General features: G+C 39.7%; 1 protein-coding gene across 1 annotated transcript in view; it reads left to right on the top strand.

Annotated features, from left to right (window-relative positions):
• LOC126198778 (lipase 3-like) overlaps nucleotides 1–13515 on the top strand; it is a 76023-nt gene extending 62508 nt beyond the window's left edge. Inside the window, exon 8 of the mRNA XM_049935343.1 lies at nucleotides 13254–13515. Within this exon, the coding sequence (XP_049791300.1) occupies nucleotides 13254–13406 (153 nt within the window). The 3' untranslated portion in view covers nucleotides 13407–13515. The remainder of the gene's footprint in view (nucleotides 1–13253) is intronic.
• The last annotated feature ends 265 nt before the right edge of the window (nucleotides 13516–13780 follow it).

Below are 13780 nucleotides of genomic sequence, written 5' to 3'. Positions count from 1 at the left end.
CCCAATCAGCCACATAAAAAAACAGCGATTGGTATTCATCCGTTCAGGTTTATTTGGCTCAACTCGTATAGCCCCGTCCCCTTTTGTCTGCGGTGAAGTTCTTTATTTCTTGATGCGACAGCGATTCCCCTGTCAGATACATCACGTGCGCTTCTCACGCATTCAAAAATCAACTTGTGATTCGTTCAGAAATCAACTTAGAAGGGTTCAAAAATTTGCAGAAATCAACAGGGATACATTTCAAAATTATATGAACAATCGAAAGACCAATGTGTGCTGGATGCTACGTGCTTTGTGTTTTCTTCAGGAATATGAATTTGACACACCCTGAAACTGCCATCCAGGGCAGTAGGCCGGTTTGTCCCCCCCCCCCCCCCCCCAGCCTAATACCGGGCTTGAGGATAAATTGTTTGAAAATTGTTAAACCGGGGAGAAACGTGCGTTCGGAATTACCACCGAAAAAATTCGAGACAGAGCTACAAAAATCGTGACTGACCACCGAAAAAGAAGGGGGTGCATAAATGATTTACTAGGAGCGTTAGCGGATTCTTCATAGATTATGACTTTTGCTGATGACACAATTATATATTGAAGAAAGGCTCCAAAAGCATCCATTGAAACATGTACGTTTGAAATCTGATTGAAATTACGTAACTGACAGTAGTCTGAAACACAGCTGTTAGAATGGGAATGGCATCTGACCGTGTATTTTGTCTCGTTGCTTATGCGTTTTGTCCTGTACTGAACTTTTTTAACTGTGGAATGCAAATGTAATGAAGCTGTCATTAACTTTAAACCAAACCAAAACTGCACGAATTTACGTAACACCAATAACTTGAATGTGGTACGATACTATTAGTTTGAAATTGACCCTGGTAATAAAACTTGATCAGTTTGAAAATAATGGTCCCTGTGCTTAATGAATGCTATCCCTTACACAATAAAATTTCTTACCTTTATATGCTCAATGGTAAGACTCTTCACACTGCTCTCCGCTAGTAGTTTAAATTATATAGTTAGCGAGCAGATATTGTGCAAAGCTGTTGCTAGCGTGCATTTTAATTAAATCGAATATGAATGAGACAATAACCTCTTGAGAAAAATAGTTAACCAAAACTGACATGGATCTGGGAACTAGTATTGACTTCGGATAAGTAACAATACGGCACTAACTTTAAAACTCGTATTTTGACTCGTTGAAAATTAACAATGCTCCCACTTAACACACTCAGTAAACTGATTATACATTAACAATTAACTTTATAAAATCATTGGATGTAAGTGCTATACATTGTCTCAATCATCACTCATGAATGTGCGCATTGCATTAGTAACAAAACAACTTTCATTACCTTAATTATTTCCAACTTCTGTTGAGATTCCTTTTCCAATTAGCAAACATCATAGTATCTTGCAAATAAAAAAAATCGTTACTGCCTGTAGCGAGTAATTATATATCCAGTACATATCAGATACAACAAGTCTATACACTCGAGAATTCTCCATTCATCTCTCGATCTAAAATTACTCTAACACATTACCCATAACACCTTGAATCAGCGATCGCTGTTGAGCAGCGACGTACTACGCAATCGATACTACATTTGACCATCTCTGGTTCAATATAATATTTCCTTACAAAACTTGAATTAATGTATCTTGTGTATATGCCTTTCATAACCCAGCTGCCTCCTTCTGAAGAATTTGGCAGGGTTGTTATGGCAACTGGCCATAATAACACAACAAATTCTTAACATTACAAAAGTACAGACTGATAAAAGTTCGGGAATGTAGCATAAAACAGATAATTAATTTGTGAATAATTTTTTTTAACCATCTAACATCTGTGGTTAGGAATCATGAATGTACAAACAGTGAGGTATGATAGTGTTCATGTGCTCAATGAAACTTTAAAATGTAGCCTAATATCTAAGAAAAACACAATAGTATGAGCAACTGGCTCTTCACAAAGTACTTGGGAATTAAAACAACCTGAGTTACACAATACATAGTTATAGAAAAACACTAGTAAGTATTTACAACCTTTATAAGAAGTGTAATACTTATGCGCACTTGTATGTGAGACCAAGTATGACGTTCATTTCCATAGTTATGACTAATGATAGCCATTGTTACACAAAGCATAGTGTAGCTATACCATGAGGTCCGCAGCTCGTGGTCGTGCGGTAGCGTTCTCGCTTCCCGCGCCCGGGTTCCCGAGTTCGATTCCCGGCGGGGTCTCTGCCTCGTGATGACTGGGTGTTGTGTGATGTACTTAGGTTAGTTAGGTTTTAGTAGTTCTAAGTTCTAGGGGACTGATGACCATAGATGTTAAGTCCCATAGTGCTCAGAGCCATTTGAACCATTTTTTTTTATATCATGAGTTTAAAACAGAAAGTAAAGAGTGAAAAAGGCAAAGATAAAGTCATGGGTAAGGTAAAGTTACAGTCCAGATGGTCTGCAAATCGAGGATCTATAGACAATGGTTCATATTACTACATCAGAATTATAGTTTTAAGTCATGTTATCTTGAATTTTTTTTGAACATCAGTAGGTATGTCAAAGTAGTGAGATTTGACAGTGAGCAGACTCATTGGTGGCAGCAGTAGATATGGTACTCAGTGACAACTCGACCAGTTATATATTAAGTGCTGCCTAGTACAGTCGTGTGTGCAATGAATGGTGCCATTATAGCTCTCTCTTTTGTGTGTATTACCGTCGTCATCAGTGAGCTTGCATATATTTATATTGTTGCAGATAAGAAAATAATTGTACGTTTCATGACCATCTCAGTGGATGAGGTAGGGAAGGACAACAGCATAAAGAGAAAATTGGATTTAAAGAGGCATTAGATGCTTGTAAGATTGCAAAGTATGACAGTAGGGGACATTAATATCAAATCCTAAACCTATGCAGGTAACAGCTGCATTATTTATGACAGCGCCATCAATATATAAGTGAAAAATTGTGATCATAGTTTATTATCTAAGAATATGGTACATAGAGTACGTTTTAGACTCATAATTCATAATTAATCAGTCTATATACTGTCAGAGCTCACAAGAAAGACCAATATAATAAATTACCTCTATAGTACATGAGATCTGAAAATGGTATTTGTTGCAAATATTGACTTTACATTAGTAATATATCTCGTACAGGAAAATGAAAATAAAATATTAATAGCAGATGTAAGAAATGCGCATAAATACTGGGAAAAGTGGGAATAAGGCAAAGGAAAGTGCACTTCAGCTGCAAAAGAAAATCATTATCGTCCATAGTCGTCAAACTGGTCAGTCAAAATAAAGAAAGATAAAAATGTGTGATCACAAAACTATTCTAACATAGAGATGAAAATGTTAAAGTAATCAGAGTGACTTAACAACGTAGAAGCGTATAGTATAAGCGTAGATTGCAAAGCATACAAAAGAAAAAAAAATGGGTGATTGGAAATGGCCCTTTGTACCTGTAAAGGATGACGAAATCATTATGCTGGAATTGTTAATGGCATAGTTCACGCAAACAAAAGTAATATCAGCAGGTGCTAAATGTCAGTGTAATATCATGTAAAAGCATCATTAATTCAGAAAAATGCAGTGTATCAAGCGGAGCATGCATGACTACCACTCACAAGTAGATCTCCTTTGTAATACAAGGAGTAATACATGTGAGTACCAAGTAATGTCATGTTCTTCTACAATAGTTACAAAAATAGTATTTGTACCTCTGTTAATGTGTTTTCATTAACTTCAAATTGTCATCAAACATTTCACATTATAACGGTGTGACCTCTGTGTCATCACTTTTCTTTACCTTATCATTCACATATAATCAGTATTATCATTAGTAGAACATCATTGTGTCTTCATTATTATCACTTCACAAAATATTACCTAATCAAATTGAAACTTATATCGAGCATACATAGAAAATCGTTAGTACATGTCTTTCTTGGTATTACTATAAAACTCATGTAGGACGCTGTAAAAGATTTCATTAGCGACAGCATATAAATGAGTGTGAAGTATAAGGATGTTCCCCTTAAGTTTATACTTTGTCGTTTCCTGTAAAACATGCAAGTTAGCAAGTTTACTGTTAGCAAATATCATAGTATCTTGCGAATAAAAAAATCCTTATTGCCTGCAACGAGTAAGTATACATCCAGCACACATCAGATACAACACGTCTTTACACTTGAGAGTCCTTCATACGCCTCTCGATCTAAAGTAACTCTAACAAATTACTCATAAAACCATGAATCAGCGTCCGCTGTTGAGCAGCGACGCTACTACACAATCGATACTACATTTGACCATCTCTGGTTCAACATAATATTTTCTTACAAAATGCGATTTAATTTACTCTGTGTATATACCTTTCACCATACAAGATTCAGCCGGGAGACTAATGGAACAGGTTCACAACTAATTCGAAGCAGACAACTTGACTCTTACTCTTGCAAATACTAATATCGTCCAATCCGAAGCAAATAAAAATAATGAATAGGTAGCTGAAGTAGTAATCAATGAGCATACCCTGGACGACATGCGTGAAGTTGGCGTCCGTATAGATAACAAACTGAGTTGGCACTAGCACACTGAAAACAATCAAAAGGCTCAATCCTGCCTGCATTTTGTTTAGAGATACGAGTATTTCTCACTGTATTGACTTGCAATGAGGATTGCAGGCTTACTTTACATACTTTGAGTCACAGTCAGTTCTATCCTTAGACACAGCTAAGCTATGGTCAAAAGAGTATTTATTTTACAGAACATGTAGTAAGGTTATTGTGCAAAGTTTTTACCCGAAAATCTTGCAGAACACTATTCCGGAACCTTGGGTTTCTTACACTTATGTCCTAAAATATACAAGCCCTACCCCATGGTGATTATGTGGTTCGTAGTAAGACTGACCTCAAAATGAACTGTAAAAACCACAACCACAAAATCAGACGTAAAAATAATTTCCGTTTAGCATATACGAAACTGCCTGCGGTTCAGAGACGAGTTTTGTATTCTGACGCAGAAGTCTGTAATAGGTGGCTGACTGACAACAAACAGTAAATTGGAAATACATGTTATACAAAAAAGTAAAAAAAACACTTTATTAGTCCCTTCTTCTGTAATTTATCAGAGTATTTAGGATCATAGACATAAATTCCGGTCGACACTAATGGTCATATTAAACATCTTCTTAAGTTTGATAGTAATTGAGAAGGGAATGTACAGAAATCTGAAGTCGATTTCTAGTAAAATAATTGTAGTACTTATGATATCTGCTTATACGAGGTGTCAGGAAAGTTGCTGTGCAGTTACAAAATATGTTGGAGGTAACGCCCAAGGGTGGCTATGCAAATCCGAGCACGCTTAATTTTAATGGAAAACACTTTCTGTAGATGTGACTGAGACATGTATCTCACGGGCGCAGTTATTTCAGATTTCAGTCCACAAAGAGTTCTTGGACGTTTGCGTTAGACTACAGATTTTGCTGCTCCACAAATAAAAACGTCTCGTGGAATAAGGCCCATTGGACGAAGTAGCGTTAGGTTCTCCAAAAATCCTTCCACAAGACCCATAATGTTGTTAGCTGTTTTCGCAGCAGCGTCGTCTTGTTGAAATCACGAGTAGCAGTGCCAAATTGCTAAGAAGAGGCCCTTAGTTTGCTTTAGGCCTCAAACTTCAGGATATAAAATTAAACAGCACATTCCGAAATAACTTTTCTAGTGAAATCAATGTCTCTAAGCAAATCAGGTTCTATGTTCATTCAGGTGAAGTCGTTCAAGGACGTATCCGAATTACCCCCCCGCCCCCCCCCCCTCCCCAACACTTAAATGAAATTACGCAAGACCTAGTGAATTTGAAAGAACTTTGAATTGGGATACGCACTATTGACAGTCAACAAATCCAGCGACAGATTTAAACTATCTATATAACCATAGTACCAACGGCTGACGCCTATCCGTGTTTTAGCCAAGAACAGCTACCTGAGCTCAGTTGGTTTGTTAATCAGTTCAGTTCTTACTTGCAGTTGAATTTAATGTAAGTGCTGCCGTTTATTGTTCTTGTACTGTCTGCGGTTGTGGTACAATTTCTGATTATGGATAGGGTCTAAGTTTGTAACAAGAAATAAGAGGAAACTGATTTTCAGTCGTCCGCTAGCCTTGTGTTAAAATAATGTACCCACGATTACAGTAACCTAATTACCTATCAATAGCAGTTTAATCTATGCACTGGAGTGGTTATTTGGAGAGTGGCGGAGCTTTGGGGTTGCAATATTTCGGTGTTCCACAAAGCAGCGGAGCGGTAAATATCATAACATTAACATAAATATCATAACATTAATATAGTAACATTAAATTAAAATCAATGCATAGAAATACACTTGGACTTGCCTGTGTCGCCCAAAAATCGAGTAGATCAACAAAAATATCACCCAAACGTCGATAACTGCATTTCCTTAAAAACATTGCTAAATATTCTATTAAATTGCAAAATATCGCTGATCTGGTGACTTAGGCGGTACTCAGTCATGAAAATCATTTCAGATATGGAAAGATGGCGAGGGGTTTGTGGCGAGCGGTAGGGGTACGTGGTGACAGCACATTCTACAGTTCGTTCTTTTCTAAAAGGTATTTTCAGCGGGCTGCTTAAATGTGTCCGAATCAACTGCGCCCTGCATTACCCCTTCCACGTCGAAAATGTATTTACGCTCTTGTAATACTATAATAACTGCACAATTCAAACTTAAATATGCATGCATTCATGCACTATCAAATGACTAAACATTAACAATTAAAGAAAAAACATGCAGCCTCAGAATTCAACTTTTATTGTGATGCACTTAATTTTATTTTAAAATAATGTACAACAACCAGTTTTTCCGGATTCTCTACTGAGCGGGGTAGTCCTGCACGTTCAGCCGCTGAGCTAGCAGTCCCTGGATTCGGGAGGCGAGATGGTTTGAAACCATCCGCCAGCGACCTTGAAAATAGCTTTCTGTGGTTTTCCATTTTCAATTTGGGGAAATACCGAGTTCGGTCCCTCACCATAGGCCACGGCCAACTCCTTCCGAATTGTTTTCTTTCACGAGTGATCCCAGTTCCCTTAAAGATGCAGCCCCTCTGCTTAGATGAAAAGAGCTACATCGAAGGTGCGCTTCACATCTCTTCAGAGACTCTCGGCACTAAAAGCCAGAGGATAAATAAATAATAATACAAGTTCTCCTCGTTCAGGCTCTTGCATTTGCCTGACGGAATATTTTTTACTGCAGAAAAAGATCTTTCTAAATTGCAAGAAATGACAGATGTCTACTTAAATTAGGAAATTTGGGAAAGCGTTAGGTTGAATGATTCAAGGATTTTTTTTGCATATTCTCCGCCAAAATTTTTCTAGGTTCTCTGTCGAACAGAGCTCCCTTTATTCCAAAGCCCTATAGGTAATAATCACACTCTCCCGAAAAATTTGCATTTGTCCATTCCTGATCACTTTCTCAGCTCAAATCAAGACTGAAAGAAGATGAGTGTAAAATGACCTTTAAGGGTGAAGAGGGATTGGAACATGATTGGTTCTTAGTGGTTTGTCAAACCACTCCCAAGTGGCATTCCTAAGTAACTAGCACTTCTCAGTAACCAGATTATGTCTCTATTAGGTGAAAACTCCGAAATCATTGCCGACTAAAAGGATTTATACCATTCATTATGGAAATTTTCAGAATAAATTAATAACGTAACTTTTTTCGGGTCTTCTTTAACAAATCGGAACCCACCCCCTGTCCCGCCCTCCACCTTTGACAAAATCGTGGCCAAATGCTTGAGTCGTTTAGTCGTTCTTGTCCCATGGTGTTCCAGAACTCATTTTTAATGTGCTTTAATGCTGAAACAGAACGTTCTCCACTGCAGCTGGTGATTATCGAAGATAGTTAAATGCGTAAGGCTATTTATAAATTTGGGTAATACGATTCTAATCAGTTTTATATTAAAAGTTTATAAAACTGCAGTTCAAGGGGGTCAAGCTTTTTGCTGTCAAGAACAGAAGCTACATCTGTTTTGAGCAGCTCAGCAAACCGCACCAGTCCATCAACTAGGACTTCCTTCAAATCTTCTGGGTAAGTACTGACGATAGTTTGAATTCAGTTCAAGATCTCTTCTGCTGTTCAAGACTTGGTCGAAGGTTTCGAAATACACTAGTCACCTGTTGGTACGCCTCCATGCGTTTAGCTAATGCCGGTAGCTCATTATCAGTTACGGCAATACACAATTGAATTTCAGAAAGTCGTCCAGGTGATCGAATTTCTCCAACTTCATCGAGTGTAGTAGAGCCGCTCAAATGGTCGCACTTTGTGTGCAACGATACAAGGAAATCAGCTACTTCCTGAAGTCTAGAGATGGTTTCCTGACAAGAGTGTATTGTTCTCAGGCCAGAGACAGATTTGCAGCTTTGCAGTCTAGGTAAAAGTGGTAAGAAAATTTGTTTCTGACGTGAATGGTGCTCAGTGGTATGCTTCATGAGAGACGGTATATATATATGAAATACTCTGTAAAATTTCTCTTTTACAACATCTTACTAAGAACAAGATAATTGGTTTCCAATAGTCAGTGCAGTTTCCGCCTGCTGAAGATACAAATACTGGGAAGGAATGCACCAACTTTTTCGTTTACACCAGTAGCGAAACCATTCTTCTCTGCCTTGTGCACAAATTCTATACAATATTGCACAGCTCCGTTCACAGTGGATATTTAACATGCTAAACGAATAATTACATCAGATTGAAAAGCACCATCAGGCTGGAGAAGCCTTAAAAAAAAAAAATGTTAAACCGGCGCAGCAACTAACGGAACTCTTGAAAAAGCGAAATTTTACATCCGTAACGTGGTCAAACAATAACTGAAGACGAGGATTTTAAATTCTTAGCATGGGTGGATAAGCAGGGTTAGAGAGACAAAACTACGACGTCATCTGTCCCTCAAGTCAAGAATAGTCTCCAGAGAGGAAGGATACAAAAGAAAAATCCCGATGAACCAACTGTACCCTATAATTAAGTAAACCAAGATAATGAAGCAAGGAGAAATGAGAGAGGGGTAAAAGAATGAATGTGGGAGAACTGTTCAGTCCAGAAAGCAGTTGGAGGCCCCCAGGATACGTCATGCGATGGTAGGCACACCCTTTCATCCTCTGTATCTGACCGATACTTCCATACCCTCCATTACCACAAGAAAACTAGTAATACGGATAACTGGGAAAAATTCTCAGGAAAGAGACAGTAAACCAACGACAGATATAAAAAAATAAGAAAAATTAAAAAGGTGGGAAGGGCAGGAGCGAGAACAGCCATGTGCCTCTGGGATCGGAGAAGGCGACAGGATACCCCCTCCAATACCTCAAGCGGCCGACGAGGCTGATGTGTTAAATGTCACAGAGAGGAGTTGAAACCACTTTCACGGGTAAAACGTAAAACCAGATCAGCCGCTTTGGGGTCGTCCGCTAGCACCAGAGCTAGCATGTCAGCAAGTTTAAGGTTTCTCCGTAATGTGTCCAAATTAGAGCAGCCCAGTAAGATGTGGACCACCGCCATACGGGCACCACACCGACAGTGCGATGGGACTTTATTTCGGAGGATGTGGCCGTGGGTCAGTCAAGTGTGGCCACTGTGAAGCCGATAGAGAATAGTATGTTCACTGTGACAAGCATGAAGGGAAGACAGCCAAACAGTCGTGATACCCCTTATGGTTTGTAGTTTATTTGGAGAAACCAGGGCACACTAGTCCGTGTTCCAAGCCTCCAACAACTGATGGCGCACAGTCGACCGAAGGTCCAGTTCCGGTACCCCCACCTCCAGACTCGGCATACTGGTAACCAACTTGGCCAACTGATCAGAATATTCATTCCATGTGATCCCAATGTGACCTGAGGTAAGACAAAGACCATCTTTCTTGGTGGAGGTCATAAAAAAGATCCTGGATAGTCACAACCACTGCGTGTGGAAGGTAGCACTGGTCGATAACCTGAAGACTATTCAGGGAGTCACTGCCGATTAAGAACGCCTCACCGGTGCAGGAACAAACATGGCTTAGGGCTCGAGTAATGGCCACCAGTTCAGCAGTGAATATACGGCATCCCTTCGGCAGGGATCGTAGTTCGTTGAACCCAAACGTGTGTAGGCAGAAACGGTTCGTCTGTCGATTATAGAGCCATCAGTATATACCACTTCTGAACCGGTAATTCCTAGGACTGAGAGTAGATGGAAGACTCACTTGCATGCATAAAGTTCAAAATATTGTGCAGAAACTGAATGCTGCTGTCTTCGCTACAAGAATGATCTCCACTGGCTCTGACAGTGCTACACGGGGACCTGTTCACTTTCCTTCCTTTCACTCTGTTATCTCTCATTGTTGTACATTTTGGAACAATTCTGTACACTCACCAAGAATACTCTCAGCCAAAAAAGAGCGCTTTGCCTGATCTGCGGTGTCAGTGGTCTGCGTGCAGGACGTTATTCAGGGGTGCCGGAATTCCAACTCAGCAGTCCCTGTACAAATTTCCATTATGGGATTTGTTGTTGACAGTATTGGCCCATTCGGAAGAAAGTGCAATATTCATTCTGTGAACACTAGATAGAAAAAAGATTTGTGGCTTATGGCATGCTCCTTCTAGCTTCTATAAGAGTTCCTCGCATTAGTTGAGAATTTTTTTATCAAAAGTACGATCATATGGGGTATCAGACGAAATGTGTGACTGCATTAAAGATTTATTGGTGTGGCGGACGCAGCATGTTATCTTGGATAGAAAGCCATCGACAGGTTTAGAACTAACTTCGAATGTTCCCCAGGGAAGTGTGTTGGGTTTCTTGCTGTTCATGTCGTATATTAATGACTTTGCGGACAATATTAATAGTATCTCACACTTTTCGCAGATGATGCAGTTATCTGCAACGAAGTACATTATGAACGAAGCTGTACAAATATTCAATCAGACCTAGATAAGATTTCCAAGTGGTGCAATAACTGGCAGCTTGCTTTAAATATTCAAAAAGATTGTGATTCACAAAACGAAAAAGAGATAGTCTCCGATGAATGCATTAGATTAGTGCATAAATTAGCAGCATTTTTCCGTACGTTTAATAAGCATAACAGATACACATAACAGAGGCTTTAGTCACCAGTAATATATTCTCCTTCACTTCTTACAACAATCTGCCATCGCCGACTTTTGGATTCCGCGACTGTAGAAATCACGTGGTTTTGTGGTGACGAACTCGTTCATCAGCCAATTGATGACTAGCAAGCAGATGCGCACATGTGGCCGCCCGCTGAGTTTTGTGATTTTGGCGTAGGGCGTGTGGTACCCATACACCCGCTTTTTGAATCTTCTCCATTGCACGCAAACGTCGAACGAACTGGGAATGATCACAGTTCATCATATTTGCCAGTTCTCGAGCACACTGACGCTATCATTGTGGATTAAATGCGTTTAAACGAGCTTCATCATATCCGTAAGGTCTCTAATGTCAAAACGATTCTCCTTAAAAGGAGAAAACAATTCATTGACGTGCTCCGTGTTTAGGCATTATCCTCCTTCATGGCGCAAATGTTTCTAGCTCTCCGCTGCTGTCACCCCTCTATTAAACTCAGTCAGAAAAACATGTCAGAAATGTTCCGATTTCTCCACTCGGCACTCCATTTTGTAGCGTATACGGGTCCATCAACAAGCTCGAAATGTCAAAATGACGATATGTACACTCAAACAGCAATAGTGAATTACAAATAAAAAACGTCAATCGATAAATGAACACACAGCAACCGGAATACCAACATGCAAAACAAAAACGCTACGAACTTATACACCATCCTAATAATATTTGTGGGTCACACCTCGCACAAGTACTAAGGTGTTACGCTTGTTAGGGACATGAAGTGGAACGATCGCATAGGTTCTGTCGTAAGTATAGCGGGTATGTGGCTTCTGTTTATTGGTAGAATATTGGGGAAATGCAATCAGTCTACAATGGCGATTGCTTAAAAATTACTTGTGCAACCCCTCCTATAATTCTGCTTAAGATTTTGGGACCCATACCAAACAGGCCTAGCAGAGAATGTTGGGCGTATACAGTGAGGGCTGCACGAATAGTCACAGGTTTGTTTGGCCCGCGGGAGAGTGGCACTGAGATGTGGAAAGAACTGAACTGGCAGAGTCTTCAAGATACGCGGAAACTGTCTCGAGAAAGTCTACTAACAAAACTTCAAGGACAAGCTTTAAATGATAAGTCTAGAAATATACTACAACCCCATACATATCGCTCCAGTAGGGATCGTGAGGATAAGATATGTTTAATTACAGTACGCACAGAAGCATTTTAAGAATCATTTTTCCTGTGATGCATAAGTGAATGGGACGGGAAGAAACCCTAATAACTGGTACAGTGGGATGTATCCTCTGCCATGCACTTCACAGTGTACATTTACTTTTGACAAAATTGGTTTATATAACCGAAGATACATATTGTGACGATGACTTGTGTTCTGCTCAAGTTTAATAATTTTTAATACCTGTAACACTTTATAATGACTTAAGACTGAAATCTAGATTGTGGAATAAAACTTACTGTACAGTAAAATAGTTGCTATATCTTTCAAAAACACTTCACAATGGTTCACAGAGTATAAATATAAATGTAGATGTAGAATTTTTCTCAGTAATGTGTTATTTATTCTTATACACCCTCACAAAGTTTTCTTTTGTTGTTATCGAGCGAGGTGGCGCAGTGGCTAGCACCCTGGACTCGCATGCGGGAGGGTGACGGTTCAATCCTGCATCTGGCGATCGTGATTTAGGTTTACCGTGATTTCCCTAAATCGCTCCAGGGAAATGCCGGAATGCTTCTTTTGAAAGGGCACAGCCGACTTCCCCGTCCTTCCCTAATCCAATGAGATCGATAACCTCGCTGTCTGGTCTCCTCTCCCAAACAACCCAACCCTCTTTTCGTTTGTTATTAATCTTTCTTATAGAAATTTTCTAATCAGCGATCTGATTCGTTCTAGGACGAAATGTAATGATTGATAAATACATGAACATAGCATCATGTATCAACTTCCCATTATTTAGTCATCTGCTTTATAACACAACAAGAAATATTCTAATATATATTATGCACAACAGAATAAGCTGATAACCTGCGGGCAAACTAGGACTGGAGGCCGTGACGCTCATTTCAATGTCATGGTTCACGCGCTTGCTGAAAACCCATTACTTCTGTTCCAGGACGTCGACAGACTGTACAAGCAGCTGCCAAACTGCATCGGCCGCTTCCTCGTTACACAGGACACGTTTAACCACCTCGACTTCATGTGGGCCATCCACGCCAGGGACCTGGTGTACAACAAAGTTGTCAGTCTGATGAGCCGCTACGTGTGACCTGTAGCGGGTGTTCTCTTCAAATTCATCAAGATGGAAATACTCTGTTAAAATAAAGATGTGTCAAAAGATGTAACCAACGTTATCAATAAATATTATAAAGTCTTAACCTCTACCGTTCGAATATTCCAAATGATATTAAATTAATTTCTCCATTTCACCTACTCGTTTTATCCATTTGATTGTCCGCCTGCTTAGCTGGGTGGTAACGTGCTTGTCTCCCATGCAGTAGGCCCGTGTTCGATTCTCGGCCGAGTTGGAGATTTTCTTCGCTCGGGAACTGAGTGTTGTGTTGTCCTCATCATCATTTCGTCCTCATCATCGGCCGCAAGTCGCCCAATGTGGCGCCGACTGAAATAAGACTTGCATTTGGC

Source organism: Schistocerca nitens, chromosome 8 (assembly GCF_023898315.1).
Source record: "Schistocerca nitens isolate TAMUIC-IGC-003100 chromosome 8, iqSchNite1.1, whole genome shotgun sequence".
NCBI classification, from domain to species: Eukaryota; Metazoa; Arthropoda; class Insecta; order Orthoptera; family Acrididae; genus Schistocerca; species Schistocerca nitens.
Note: the sequence above shows the minus strand (reverse complement) of the source record. Positions and strands in the feature narration are given on the sequence as shown.